The sequence below is a fragment of the Typopeltis vanoorti genome, chromosome 18 (assembly GCF_054136105.1).
Source record: "Typopeltis vanoorti isolate ZY-2024b chromosome 18, IOZ_Tvanoo_1.0, whole genome shotgun sequence".
Taxonomy (NCBI): domain Eukaryota; kingdom Metazoa; phylum Arthropoda; class Arachnida; order Uropygi; family Thelyphonidae; genus Typopeltis; species Typopeltis vanoorti.
Genome location: NC_143566.1, coordinates 97,799,908 through 97,816,035, shown reverse-complemented (window position 1 = coordinate 97,816,035; position 16,128 = coordinate 97,799,908). Strand labels below are relative to the sequence as shown.

Here is a 16,128-nt window from a genome sequence, read left to right as displayed (position 1 = left end):
GTTCTTCACCAAGCTTTTCTTCCGCAATTCTTCTCAACCGTTTCTCAAGTATACTTGCATAGATCTGGGCAGGAGCACTCAGTAGGGAAATACCTCTGTAATTCTCACATTCAGTTTTATTTCCCTTTTTATATATGGGTACTATTAGAGCTCTACCCCAATTATCGGGAATTCGTCCCTTTGTCCAGGCTTACTGAACTATGCAGTGCAGCCACTGTAAGACTTTTATACCACCATACTTCAGCATTTCCGGTCGAATATCATCTACTCCTGCTGCCTTTCCACATTTCAAGCCTTTGATGGCTTATGCTACTTCAAGTATGGCTATGTATTCCTGATTGTATGCCTGTTGAATGTTTTTTACCACTGTGCTATCACTGCTTGTTTCATTTAGAAATTTTTCGAAGTAATTACTCCATACTTCAAGGATATCTTTTTCTCCTATTTTCATGTCACCTTTATCATCTCTAACTTCTTTTACAGCACTCTTTCTTCCATTACTAAGCTTCTTCAACAACCTCCAGAATATCTTACCACCTTCTTGATATTTATTTTCTATGTTCTTGCCAAAATCCTCCCATGACATTTGTTTAGCTAGTTTTACACAGCGTTTCGCTCTCTTACATTTGTCTCTGTATTCTCTAAGAGCAAAAGCTGACTTATTTGCCAGGAATTTTTGATATGCTTTCTTCTTTTCATTCACTGCCTCTTTAACTTCCTGTGTCCACCATGGAGTTCTGATTTTTCTATCCTTGCAGACAACCTCACCACATGCCTCTCTGGCTGAATCAATCAAGGTTTTCTTCAAAGCTTGCCACTGAATCTCCAAGGTTTGGTTGTTAGTGTGTTGCCCAGATCTGACAATAGTGAACTGAGAAGGAGAACATTTCATTTTTTCATCAAAGATTATTGATGAAAAAATGAAATCTTTGTGTATTTTAGTCTACAGTTCACATCTACAGATGTAAACTGTAGTGTAGTGTGGACTGAACTGTAGTGTGATGGCGAGGGTTGATGTAAGGAAGGGCATTCGGTCGTAAAACTTCACTGCCAGCTCTAGCTATTATATGAGTCAAAGAGGAAATGATATAAGGGCTAGGGCATACCCCTTAAGCGATGCGTAGCCACATCGCCCTACAGCTCATACAAAGGGTGGAGCATGAGTTGCCTCAGCTTGCACTACCTTCTAGGGTCAGTTGCTGCTCTATCCAGGTATTTGCTTACGCTTGGAATTGCCGAACTTTATATAGTTCTATATTCGGCTAAGAAACAATATGGGATATAATATCCCTTAACTTAAATAAGTTCATGTTGCCGAATTGAAGCCTTTGGCTCTTCATTATAATTAGTAATTTAATAGGACACCTCTTGGCAATTCTCATAGAAGGGATGCAAGTTCTGTTCGCTACAAACTTGGTCAACCTACGCACAGATGAGACCTCAAGAAAGGTTGAAACCGGTCTGGGTAGTGACCTTCTTTCATAATGTTGAACAATAATACAGCTCCTAGGAGTTAAGTTCACATTATGGGTAAATATCAAGAATAGTGATCAGAGCTTGCTCCAACCTTTTGTATGAGTTGCCTCAGCTTGCACTACCTTCAAGGGTCAGTTGCTGCTCTATCCAGGTATTTGCTTATGCTTGGAATTGCCAAACTTTATATAGTTTCTATATTCAGCATGAAACTCTTTAAGTTTCTTATTCGGCTAAGAAACAATATGGGATATAATATCCCTTAACTTACAAAAATATTTTGGGAATTTTTTTTTTGTCTGACAATCATTTCATACTCTGCTATTTAGATCCTCAACAAGGACCAACTTTTCCTTTTTCATTGTGTCAGTTGCTTTTTCTAAAGCATCAAAAAATTCCTCCACTTCTACCTTAGTAGAACCTTCTGTGGGACCATATGCACAAATAAGTCTCATTGTCCAGTTCCCCATTCTCATATTTGCCCACATGACTATTCGAGACTGCCTGCCATTCAGGAAGATTAGCCTCGTATTTTGTGTTGAATACTATGGCTACTCCTTCTTTTCCTTGATTGTCATTTCCTGAATATAACATTTTGTATTTATTGTTCAGAAAGATCTCACCAGTTTTTGTCTTTTTTTTTGTTTCAGTCACCCCTATTATGTTGATCTGGTACTTATCTAATTCCTCAGCTGGCTCCATTTCTTTGCCATTCAGGCTTCTTATGTTGATAGTACCGATCGTTAACTCTGGTGAGTTGGGGGTGTGCTTTCAGATTTATTCCAGTAGCTGACTTTCCACTGTTCGCCTTGGTTCCCTGGCGAAAACAACGGGGGGGGGGGGGGGGGGGGTAACCAGGCAACACCCCAGCCGGCATGAAAATTTGTCATGTCATACCATACCATCATTTTCTATATTGGTTTAAGCCAATAAGAATACAATTTGGCCGGCTAAATCCCAAATTGCCAGCCCATCCTCATTCGTTCAGTATCCGGGTAGATACCCAACAGGGTGCACCACGAGAAGGTGAGGATTGGTCATTAGGTCAGAAGCCCTGGTCAGTTCTCCACATTCCTTTAAAGGCTATATGGAGGTCTCCTCTCAGTTATACAGCTTTGACCCTTAAGTACCCCAACATAATTGATAGGGTGTAATAAATTCTTCTGCATGTTGGGTTGTTATTAGCAAGTAATACCTGTTAGGCCTCTGTTGCAAGATTTCTTAAAACTGACATAACCTTATTTATAATCTCTTAAATACTCCTAACATAGAATACTCGAACCATTAGTAAATGAATAAACTTGTAATGCATACAAGTATGTTTTTTTTAAAACCTACTACACTTGTTGAAGCTAGTGTTGTATAAACATCTCCACAGAAGATATCTATGTTGGAGCTAGAATTATTCCTTCTGTACTCCAGTCCACTTCACTCCAAAATTTGTTATTTTTGAGATGTACATATTCTGTGATATGTGATGCTGAGAGACAGTCTGTAACTAATTTACATTCTGAAATGTAGCAAATGTAATACTGAATTCTTGTATTTACAAAGCCTGCTTAATTTATGATTGTTGTCCTTGGTGTTATTTAGAAAAGATAGCTTGTAGTAGCTGACCTCATTGTCTTGATATTGACACCTAGTATGAATATCTTGACAAAAGTATTTATATTCATTTTTCCTGCAGTGGAAAGTGATTGCCATGATCTCATTTCCATTCACCGAGTAAACTCAGAGTCACTTATCATCCTTCCTAGCTTGTTTTAGATTCAATAGTCTTCTGCTTCCTAATTCCTCAGATAAAACTTACTCCTTTTTTGTGAGAGGGTTGAGATATGACTTTATAATAGAAATATACTATCTCATCAAATTCCCTCCCTTGTCAAACTGTCTTAGATATGAGGGTGGTCTGAAAAGTTCTCGGCCTAACCATGAAAAAACAGATTTATAATTTTGATTTTTTTTTTTTCAACATAATCTCCCTTAAGACGATACATTTATTCCAGCAATGCCATTTATCCTGTCCCTGTAGTGGTTCTCTAAGATCTGAAAAATACCCCTGTACAGCTGCAATCACCTCTCGATTCGAAGAAAAACGCTGACCAACAAGAAAGAGATAGAAGTCAGAGGGAGCCTGGGGAACATGATGGATGTCCCAACAATTCATAGTGCAGATTCCTTAATTTTCCCATTGCCAAAACACCTTTGTGGCCAGGTGCTTTGTCCTGATGAAAGATAATTTTTTTCTTCTTGAAACCTGATCTTTTCTCACGATTTTTTTCGTCTAGTCTGTTTAAAAGATCGGAATAATATTCCCCGATTATTCTTTTATCCTTTTCAAGATAATTAATAAACAAAATGCCTTTAGCATTCTAAAGCATCGATGCTATGACCTTTCCTGCTGATGGAACTGACTTTGTCTTCTTTGGCATTGAACAACTGGCTTCTGTCCATTGTTTTGACTGCTGTTTAGATTCTGATGTGTAATGGTGAATCCAAGTCTCATCCATAGTAATAAATCGATGCACAAAATCAGTTTTATTCTTGTTAAAATGCTTCAAGCACTGTTCAGAGATTTTCATGCGAGTGCATTTATGATCTCCTGTGAGCAAGCACAGCACCTATCTTGTGTGAAGCTTTTTCATATGCAATTCTTCACACAAAATATATCCTACATGTTCTTTTGAAATGCCTATAGTCTCAGCAATTTCATGCTCTTTGACTCGCCGGTTATCCAATACCAATGCACTTGATCAATGATTTCTGCTGGTGTTACACTTTTTGGGCGTCCTTTATGTGGATCATCTTCAAGGCTGGTACGGCCACGTTTAGACTCAACAAACCATTTCTTAATTGTCTAAAAATGAAGGAGAAGCGTGCCCATAAACTTTTATTAACTTCGAATTATATTTTTTTTGGTGTTAAACCTTTTATCAAGAATTTTATAACCGCACAATGCTCAATTTTATTCATTTCAAGGGATACAGACAATACTTTTGCCTCAGACAGCTGTATAAAACAAACTACTTGATAAAATGACATGCAGTTTCACATGGATGCTTATGACAGATGTACAAACTTAGGAAAAACTTGTCGGTAGTGTTGCCATCAATGGTTGAGGCCGATAACTTTCAGACCACCCTTGTATGACTGAGATGCAGTTTCTCCAACAGGTCTGATTCAATTTTGACCTATAATATGCACAAGGTATACAAAATGTTATTTAATAACTTTGGCTTTTAAGCTTAAAATTTACTTGATGGAACAACATTTATGAGTGTAGAAGAATAATCAGGTATTCATGAAAGCGAATTACTTATTCTACCAGCAGATCAGACCATGTCATATTCATTAGTGCCTCGAAAGATATGGATGTGCATTATTTTGTGCATGTTGAAGCTTTCTGGTTAGTTCATATTTGAACTCCCTCATGTTTGAAAGCAAAATAATTCTCATGTTCTTTCTTTTGGGGTGGGGGGGGGGGGGAAATCTAGAATAGCCATTATTTGAATCAGAGCACAAAGACTCCTTCAAGTGATACTAGTAATTCTTCTATATTGAAAAAAGGAAAATTGATGGGCTCAATAACTTTTTTTTTATCAGCTAATAGATCTAAAGCACGTCAGAGAAACCAAATCCCCATGACCCACATATGACATTTATTTTTTATAGGCTTTCCAGCCTTTCTTGTGTGAAAGTGATATTTATAAATACATTAAAAAATAGAAGCTTATTTGAAAGTTGTATTTCTGTCAACAAGTATTGCTGTAAGTTTAAACTTCTTAGCATCCCTGAGTTGGCTGGTGCTGCTTCAAAAAAAAAAACTTATCTGAATAAATTTTGACAGAATATTACATTTGTTTCTGACCAACTATTTATCTCTTCATGAAAGATTGAACCAAGTTTTTTAAATAACCTGTTTGGACATTTTTATAGCCTTATCTTCCTTCAGAAGAAATATTGCTGTTATTCCAAAAAAGTGTTTCACAATGGGCTAAAGTAATGCTCTCCAATTGATATGGATTGATACTGTAGAAAGAAAATTTGTGGCCTACAAATGAATAGTAAACCAGATTTCATTTTTGAATTTTCCTTGCTGTTTTATCAATTCTAGTACAACATCCCTAAATCATCAGCAAGCAATGTATGATTATGAGCTTACATTCTTACTTTTTTAATAAATATAATTAATATTTACTTCATTTCAAACATGCTTTCAGCTATGTGCCCCTTGATACTGATTGCAACTTTTGTACATTATAGCATAATCATGTTTCAAATGCTGCAATTATCTTAAATAAAATGCAAACTCTTATAGGAGTTGCAGAAGAAAGAATTATAAGGTTATATTTTCATTAATAAATTTAATTAACTAAATAAATTAATAGTTAAATAAATTCATAATTTAAATAATGAATTTTAAGGTATTGAATTATGCTTAATGAGAAGGTGCATAAGGTTTGCTTTCCAGTGGGTGGATATAGCAAAAGAGTTGGTAGTACACACAACTGATCTGGATGGTAACAAGGAGAATATCAGGAAGTTACTAAGGAGAATAAAAGATAACAATATGGTGAAAAAAGTAGTCACCATGTATCCCAATTACGATAATGATGGTTGAAATGATGAGTGAAGATTATGATGAGTTGCCAGCAGAGTTGTATGAGAAAAAAGGAATTCATGTTCATTTCGAGAATATGTGGAATAAATTTGAGGGATGAATAGAGCCCTATAAAAGAGATGGGCTACATTTAAATGGATTTAGTGTGTGTCAGCTGAGGAAACTGCTTGCTTCAATAAAGAGTAATGACTCAAGTGAATGAAAGACTTGAAGAAACTGGAGGTGGTAGAGGTTGACATGGAAGAGCAGGAAAGTAGGGTAGGAGAGGCTTGTGAATGAAGACGTAAGTAGTGGCATGAGTGAAAAGAATGTGAGAGAAGGAACACAAACAGGGAAAGTCTGTGTGTGTGTGGGGGGGGGGGGGGGCAGGAAGTGGATGATGAATACATGAGTGGATGTGTGCATGTACAAGAAAGGATTTAGATGACCAGGGATGTGGGGGAAACAAACAGGTCTGATGAGAGATGTAAGATCAGTGATGATAGAGAAGAAGAATGGCTGCAGGGAGGATAAAAGAGATGTCATATCAGAGAAGCTGGTTTGGTGAGACATGTTATAAAACCAGAAATAAGCTGATGTGTATGTTTATGAATGACAGAAGTATTCAAATTAAAGGAAATGAAATTGTAGAATGAATAGAGTATATTCATCGAAAAAATTGTTGGAATAAGTGAGACATGGTTAGATGAGGATGACATTCTAACAGTAATAGAGATGATAGATATGATGTTTTTTCATGAAGACAGGGTGGAAAGGATCATGCTGTTGATGTTTTCAGAGGAGTTATTCCCATCTCAGGTGGAGATGAAAGGAGGAAATATTAGCAGTGGTTTTGAAGCAGTATGTTATGAGGTGAAGGTGAACAGAATTGAAATATCTAGTTGGTTGTCACTATAGACCTGGTAATTGTGGAGGGCAGTAAGAAAGAAATATATTTGAAAATTTGTATGACTAATAAGAAAAGGGTGATAATTATGAGCAATTTTAATTTTCTTAATAAAGATTGGAATGAAGAGACAGCATTGGAGAAAATTTATCGAGTTCATGAAGGACAACTACCTTAGGCAGTACGTAACAGAGGGTATGCACGGATCGAGGGACTTGGATTTGATTATCACATCTGAAGACATTATTTTAAATGAGGAGTTAAATCCCACTCCAGTCATGAATGATCATGAAGTGATTACTTGAGTTGTAGTCAGCCATATGAAAACTTCTGTGAACTATAAAGCTGGTGATTATGACGTAGCTCAGGAAACAGCTTGCAGCTATCATGGAATGAAGAATTGGATAGAAAGGAGATCCATGCTGCTTGGGACTTGCATGTGGTATTCTATCAAATGACTTAGCAAACAGTATCATAGTCTATCCATTTCTGTTATCCAACTTAGCTGTAACATTATTATGAAATAGAAAATTGTTCAGACATGACCTCCCTTTAGTAAACCTATGCCTTTACCTTGACGGACCTGTGATTTCAGTCAGGATTTCTCCATTTTCTTCCATCTTTCTTAATCATTGGGTCTTCCTACCTTAAGGCTGGCCTTCCAGGTTCAAGTAATAAAGTAATAAACTTATTACTTATTAAAGTTTATTTAATTTTTAAGTAATAAATAAGTTTATTACTTAAAAAATTTTAAGTAATAAACTTACCAGTTTGTTACTCTGACTGTCAATCTTTGAGTCTAGACTCTTCCTGATTTCTGTGTGTCTTACGTGGTCTATTTTATTTACATTGCACGTTCTTCTTTCTAGTCCACGTGGTTAGCCTAGTGACTGTGCACTTCACAACCATATGCCCGGGGAAGGGGTGTCCTAGGTTCGATTCCCGTCGTAGACGTGAGGAGCTGAAGGATCTTCCTCAGCCATAGCCAAGTTAGCTGGTCTTGGGCGTGGACAGTAGAGTTTTTGCCCCAGTTTATCCTGGGGTTTTTCATCCCGCAAAGCAGGCAAACCGGCCTTGAGAACTCAACACTACGGACATAGGACACACTGGGGCATAGGGCTGATCACCTTATCCTGTGAACGGCTTGAGGTCCGATGATTAATAAACCCTCGACACCGCAAGGTAAAAGAGGGAAAAGGAAGATGAGATTCTTCCTATTGCACGTTGAGTTGTTATTAAGCTTTGTTCTTCTTTTAGAGTTGTGTTCCTTGTTTCACTGCCATAAGTTAATGCTGGTAAGATGTGACTATTGAAAAGATGGGCTCGTATTTCTATGTCTATGTTTTGGTTGGTAATTGTTGAAGGATATCCAAGCAGCTCTTTTTTCTCCTTGCTATTTCATTTGATATGTCATTATTCATTTTTATGGACTGGCCAAGGTAGATGTAATCTTCAACTTTTTCGATGGTGTGGGATTCTAGAGTGATTGTATAATCTTTACAGTATTTGTTTTTCATCCATCTTATTTTTTATGGATGTACAGACAGCCCTTGGTTTACACCGATTCACAATAACGCCGGTTGCCTGCACGTGCTTTATTACTGTAGTCTGGTTGACTGAGAAACGAAGCTAGCAGGCACTCTAGTGTTTGAGTGTTTACCGAGCTACTATGACGTTTAAGTATCAAACCTAGTTTTAATGTTAAATCTACCTAATTGTTCTATTTAATTTTTTTACATACATATGTATTTAAATTGATAAAGTACATAATTACATACCATGTCTGATAATAGAAGTGCAGAAAAATTAGCAGAACTTGATGTCAAGAAGGTGCAGAAATCAATCACACTTGAAAAGAAGATGGAGCTGATTCGAAGAATGGAAGATGGGCAGACACGTGCGAATGTCTGTAGACGTATGAACTTACCTCCATCAACTGTTACTACAATTATGAAAAATGCAGAGAGAATAAAACAGTCTGCGCAACAATCTACAGCAGCACTAAATGCAAAACATCCACATTATAGCAGGGGTAAACTTCATGAAAATATGGAAAAATTATCATTATGGGTGGATGACTTGAATCAGAGAAACATTCCGATGCAGGCTGTTATAACTGAGAAAGCAAAAACAATTTTTGAGGATCTTAAAAAGACAGATGGAGGCGAAGAAACATTTTTAGGAAGCAAAGGTTGGTTCGTGAGATTTAAGTCTTGAAGTAAGTGCCACAGTGTCAAATTATGTGGTGAGGCAGCAAGTGCAGATGTTGCGGCAGCGGCTGCTTTTCCTAATGAATTTCATGACTGTGTAGAACAAGGAAGTTATCCTCCTGATCTCATTTTTAATGTTGATGAGACTGGGCTCTACTGGAAAAAAATGCCATCATGCACCTTCATTTCCTGTGAAGAACGTTCCACTCCAGATTTTAAAGCTGCAAAAGATAGACTTATGCTTTTGTTGGGTGCAAATGTCTCTGGAACTTTGAAGTTTAAACCAATGTTGGCGTACCATTCACAGACACAATGCACCTTCAAGGATCTAAAAGCCATGCTGCCAGTCTATTGGAAATGGAACAAGAAAGCTTGGGTTACACAAGACGTTTTTATAGATTGGTACACAAATTATTTTTGTCCTACCGTGCTTCGCTTCTGTAAAGAAAATGACTTGCCAGCCAAGGCATTGCTTCTCTTGGATAATGCTCCTGGACATCCTCAAAACCTTGCTGAAGTAAGAACACCATTGGATGCCAAGGTTATTTACATGCCCCAAACACATCGCTTTTGCAACCGATGGATCAGGGAATTATATCAATTTTCAAAGCCTATTACCTCTGTATAACATTTATGGAAATGGTAAGTCTTGGACACTTCAGGAAAAACTATTAAAGACTATTGGCAGTCGTTAACAACATCGTGGCAGCTTGGAACGACGTGTCAGCAAAGTGTTTAAAAGGAGCATGGCAAAAACTTCTTCCAGCATTTATGCACAACTTCAAGGAATTAGAGCAAGAGGAGAATATTATTGAAGATGTTACCAAGCTTGTGCGAGAGGTGGGATTGTCACAGCTGAAGATGTGACAGAAGTCTTAGAGAGCCATGATAAACCGCTTTCCAATGAAGACTTAAAAGAATTAGCTGAACAATTAAGTCAACATCCAAAGGAGGAGAAAGAAAACGAAGAAGGTCCTCTGAGAGATATGAAAACAGCCGATTTACAGCGTATCCTTGCAAGCATAGAGACATTGATTGATGAACTCTGCGAAATGGACCACGATTGGGAACGGAGTGCGAACTTAAAAAGGAGTACAATTACATCTATTCGAACTTACACTGAACTCCTTAAAGAAAGAAAAAGAAAATCTAGGCAGTTAACACTGGATACTTAAAAAAAAAAAAAAAAAAAAATGCAGGTGATCCGAAACCAGGAACTTCAACATGGAAATATATAATATCTTTTTGAAGTTTCATATTTTTTGTATATAATTTTGTTTTGTTTTCGTTATTAATAATTTTATTTTAACAAATATATATATATATATGTATTATCAAAGCTTTAAATATAATAATGTTACAAATACTTCATATGCATATTTTTTGACTTCGCGGAACATAACTTCATACCTCCCATTAAAATTGGGTTCGTTTTACGCCTATTCGGTTTATGCCTGTTTTTTCAGGAACGGAAGTGAGGCATAAACCGAGGGCTGCCTGTATTTCCAATCCAATTTTTTGGCAGTTTAGTTTGGGTGAGTGAGATATTAATACCACATCATCGGCGAATAATAGGATATTTAACATTTCGCCATCAATATTTATTCCACCTTTCGTGTCAGTTTTTCGAATGATGCTGTCCAGAGATTAGGTGATAAGACATCGCCCTGATGTACTCCTCTATTTAATTTTAATCGGGCGATTTAAAAGGGTGATATTTGTTGTGCCTTCTTTGTAGATATCTTTTATGAGTTGGATGTATGCTTTTTCTACACCTTATTCTATTAAAGCTTGGAATGCTGTGTTATGTTCAACGGTGTCAAATGCCTTTTTAAAATCAGTAAAAAGAAGACAAAGTGGAATCTGGTATTCTCTGCATCTTTCTGTTAGCTGAGTAATAGTTTGAATGTGATCTATTGTTGAAAAGCCTTTTTTGAAACCGGCTTGTTCTTTGCATCTATTTTCGTTGATGGAGGTTTGTATTCTGTTTAGGATGACTCTGGTGAATATTTTGTGTGTGCGCTAATAGATAGATGGGTCTGTAGTTACTGATGCTATTCCTTACAAAGTATATTTTGATTGTCCACCCATTTCTGTATGTGAGTTCTTATCAACTTCTTTAAAATCATAATGATAGGTCGATAATTAGACACATCAGTCTTTGCACCACCACCATCCTCATTTAATGGGTTTTCATATATTCTTTCCATTCCTGTGGGATCTTCCCTGAGCTAAGACTCAAATTATACAAAATGCCAAGTGCATAGCCAGTTTGGCTGAATATTCCTTTAGCACACATGCTGAGATCTCATCTGCTCCAATTGCAGAATTCTTATCCAGGTTATGCAACAGTTCTAGCAATAGCCCTTATGCACCTCTGTCTTCATTCAATGCAGTGGTGGCACTGTGCACTACGTTACATATACCAGGTTGATAGATCTTGGCGAATTGAGCACTCATTTATTTTGAAGTACCTCATTTGTTTCTGATACTAGGGTACTACATGCATTCAGTCTCTTTTTTAGCTTTTCATACAATACTTGTAAATTTTTGGGGGAGCTTGATCTTTATACAGGGTGATTGCAAAGTCACACAACTGAAAGTTTGAATTTGTACCACTTGTTTCTGAATCGTTATAATCATTTCTTACACCACTAGATGTCACCATCGTATTATTACAAACTATCACAGACACCGAGTTCACTGTGATGTGTGTAGGTTGTTCTCGGTGTAGCTTTGTTTATTGTGGAAGTGAGATGTCTTTTTCCTAGCTGTAACAAGTTTTCATTTTGGAAAATTATTTCACTAATCATTCTAATGCATATGTTGCTGAGGAATTTCACAAGAAATATCCAAGTACAGCAGTCCCTTAAGTCTTTTCTTTATTTTTGCAAGAAGTTTTCAGTGACCATCTCATCTCGAAAGAATTGTGGCCTCTAAGATTACCACCAGGTTTTTTCCTTTGGGGATATCTCAAAGATGTTGTTTATCTGAATAATCCTCTCATACTGAATGAACTAAAATGAGCATTTCAACAGCGATTGAAAACATCAGTGTGCAAGTGCTTCACACGGTGACATCAAGCCTGGTAAAAAGAACACGAGTTTGCATTCCCGAAGGAGGTGGCCACTTTCAATATATGTTATAATGAGGTCCTATTCTTCGTTTGTTATAAAGGTCCAATTATAACCTGTATTTGTAGCTGTTTCATTTTTCATATACTTGTAATTAACCTTGAAATAGATGTGTTATTTCTGGGTTGTGCAAATTTATGATCACCCTATATATTTCACAAAACTTCTCACTCTTATTCTCACAATATTCCTCCCCTATCATCTTCTTATGGGTCTCTTGTTCCCATTCAACAACTGATACTGTGAAACCAAAGATAGTATTCTCCCAAGTTTGCCATAATTTCCAAATTTGTAGTTCAGCATATAACTTGTCCTGATTTAAACATCCATATAGTTGGCAACTTCCTATATCTGTATTGCATGATTACTGTCACCAGCTAGTGGCAAAATAGTCACATCCTAAACTGGGACACCTATTAATGCTATGATCAAATCTAAGACTCTTTGTCCTTGATTTACTTCTTTCACAGCAGCTCAGTAAATTCCTCCTTCAATGTTACCATGAGTTTTCTCTGATACCCAATCAACATTCAGATAATTTTAGTCACACACATAATAATTACTCATGTAGTACTCATCTGGATACTTTGGTGATGGATTTCATCATTCTCTGCTACTGTCAAGTTTATAGCAAAACTCTGCCATATATTTCCAGCAAAGTCAGTGCCACATGGGAAATTATTACCATTATTGCTTTAGTGTATTTGTATCCTAATTGGTTAATACATTAAAAGAAAATAATATTCATAAATGTTTGTCTTTACAGGAAGTAATGGTCCTCAAAGGTTCTGCATTGAAAAGGTAGGCAAGGAAACATGGCTTCCTCGGAGTCACACGTGTTTTAACCGTCTAGACCTTCCTCCATACAAGAGTTATGAACAACTAGTAGAAAAGCTGACTTATGCTATTGAGGAAACAGAAGGCTTTGCACAAGAATAAGAGTAGGCCTGTGATTTTTTTTTTTGATTTTTTTTATTTTTTCCAGTCATGTCTTCCTATGGAGCACCAAAGCAGCCTGGATCTAACAGTTTCAAAATGAGAGCAAGAATATACAGCTAGCTTTGCTCTCTTCCTATTGATGGGGTAATTCCAAACAGCTATAGCCATGGTTGATGATCATGATGTGCAGAGGTGTGTAAATTTTTAGAGGTAACTGAGATCATCTTATCGTGATGGCATTATGATGAAAGTGGTTGTATAGTTCCAGTACTGCTTCAATACAAAATGACTTCCATTTCAGTTAGTTTAAAGCACAACAAAAACACATTAATGGATTTACTTTCCAGTTGTATCCAGCACAAGTGACAAAGTTACTTCTTTTCCCCAGGTCAGGTATAGCTGTATTGGGTTCTTTAGGTGCTTCAAAATCTTCACTCCTCACTAGAATTGGAAACATATCCTTTCTGCTTTTGGAATGGCCAAAATGACACTTAACCAAGGGCAGTGTAATACTGGTGGTTGACATATGTATAATTTGTTGATGAAATACTGAAGATATGTAATTTGTAAATTTTATCTTTAGAGAACTGTGAAATAAGAAAAAAAAAATCAAGCCATTTAAAGAATATAAAGTTATATTATAGAAAAGGATATGGCTGATTTGATATTCTGTAAGCCTAATGTAATAAAAATCTTTTTTTTTTCTTCACTGTCTGTAGCTTATACAGTGGTATCTAAAAAAAGTTATTTTAATATGCCATGGTGTAGTATTAACATTTGTTAATCTAAATTTGTGATTTACAGATAATGGGAATTTAACATCCTATCTATTAATCATTTGCAATTTATAAGCATTAAAATAATTTTCTAACCTTATGTTACACAAAACACTCATACATACATTAGTGACAAAAACAAATGCTGATGAAGTCTGTATTAGTAATCTTGTATCCATGTGTCAAAAGCTAGCTGGAACAGCATGTTGCTGATGCTCGAAATCATTTATGTTCAGCTATTAGCTTGCAGATTTGTAAATGTTGTAGATCTACAGATATATACGTGTTGGAGTAATTTTTTAAAATAAGTTAAAAATACATTAATAAAATTTTTAAAAATCTTGTTTGTAACTTTATACATAATATATTTTATAACAATAATAGAATTATATAGTTTTTATTGCATTAAATTAGAATCTGTTAAGAAATGCTTTACTATGCAACTGTAAGAAAAATCATGGCTTAAAAAATTTCCTAGAGATATATTCTCTACTCTATTTTTTACTTTTTGTTTAAATAATTATTTTAAACAAAATCCTAACAAAAGTCATGGCACACCCCTCCATACAGCTTGTAAAAGAGATCAGAGGTTTTGTTGGAAGGCGTTTTAAAGACATTATTTTAAAGGGGCATGATAACTTGATGTGCTTCTAGAGGAAAATATCTATGTATGGCAGTTTAACATTCAAGTCCACAGGTAATAGTGGACTGAAAAAACTGGAAGGCAACAATTGATAATGAGCCTAAGCTATGCCTAATATACTCACAAGAACTGATACTTAATGAAAAAGCTGGTTACCTCATCTCATTATTGAACTCTATTTTGAGATATAACATCCACAAGCAATTTCACAAATGTTTCTTTAATATGTAGAGTGCTGGATGCCACTGCAGTCCACAATCCTACATGAAAATCATTGACTGGTATGGGCAAAGGTGCACAGAACCTAGGTGGTGTAGCACAATCTAGGCAGTGTGGCCCTTTTACTGTGATGTATGTGTTTGAGTATGGAGGGGTTTGGAAAACGCTTTGTACCTACGCATTGATACAATAGTAAACATTTACAGTTAGCAGCATATGATGTAGAATTACTTTTCATGTTTTTATTATGTTTTTAATCCCTTCACATGCCCCTGACTTTTGGTAGGATAGTGATGCTGAAGTACTTAAAAATCCTTTAGGTTGCATTTGCAGTGTGGAGTGCAACTGACTTTCTCTCATGATAACAAACTGCTGACTAATATCCAGTCTTATGGCATCAGTAGTATTCTAAGGGAAATTCACTTTAGCAAACCTACTGTAATAAACTACTATCAAATAACATTTCAGAAAGCACCATTAGTGAAATTTTGCACCATAACAAGCTATCGAAAAGTCTTAACCAAAACCTTCATTGCATCAGTGCTGATCTAAAGGAATTCACTATAATAAACTATTATTTTGGTCCCTGTGAATTTGCTAAAACAACAGTAGACTGTATTTTACTCATCACTGAAGCTCGTCGAATTTTCATTGGCATCTTCAGATGTATAAAAATGTAATTTTATTATGATAAAAATAGATTGCTATAAGAAAAGACTATTTCTTAAATGTAAATGTACACAGAATAGTGCATCAAAGATGAAAGAGTAATTCCATGTTATGAGAAGTATTGTTATATTTATGATATATAAGAGAGGAATCACTCATGCTCAACATTTATGCTTCTACCACTATTTCATACATAGGTTACTAGTTGAAAGATATCAGATCTGTTGTTTATAGCTTTCCTAGATTCTTTGAATGTAATGCAAAAGGGGAAAAAAAATTGATATTTCAAAAATTTAAATAACTGCCTGTATTTTCAGCATTAAATTCTGTACAAAATAGGTCTTAATACTTTGTATACTTGCTCCTGATGAATTATTTATGTAGCTATTATTGCAGTGACTATAGGAAGGCTGAATATTTTTATGACATACTGGAAATTACCTTCTCAACATGCTATTTAATCTAGTTCCAAAATGTGCATACAAAGCATAAATTTTGTTTGGGATTGAGATGTGAACTGATTTTTGTATTGTAAGCATTGTTTATGTAACTGATGTT

General features: G+C 35.8%; 1 protein-coding gene across 4 annotated transcripts in view; it reads left to right on the top strand.

Moving 5' to 3' along the window:
* Positions 1 to 15,916, top strand: part of Su(dx) (WW domain containing E3 ubiquitin protein ligase suppressor of deltex) — a 436,167-nt gene extending 420,251 nt beyond the window's left edge. For all 4 annotated transcript variants that reach the window (XM_090407874.1, XM_090407872.1, XM_090407873.1 and 1 more), the window contains one exon: positions 13,091 to 15,916. In XM_090407874.1, the coding sequence (XP_090264000.1) occupies positions 13,091 to 13,263 (173 nt within the window). In that variant the 3' untranslated portion in view covers positions 13,264 to 15,916. The remainder of the gene's footprint in view (positions 1 to 13,090) is intronic.
* The last annotated feature ends 212 nt before the right edge of the window (positions 15,917 to 16,128 follow it).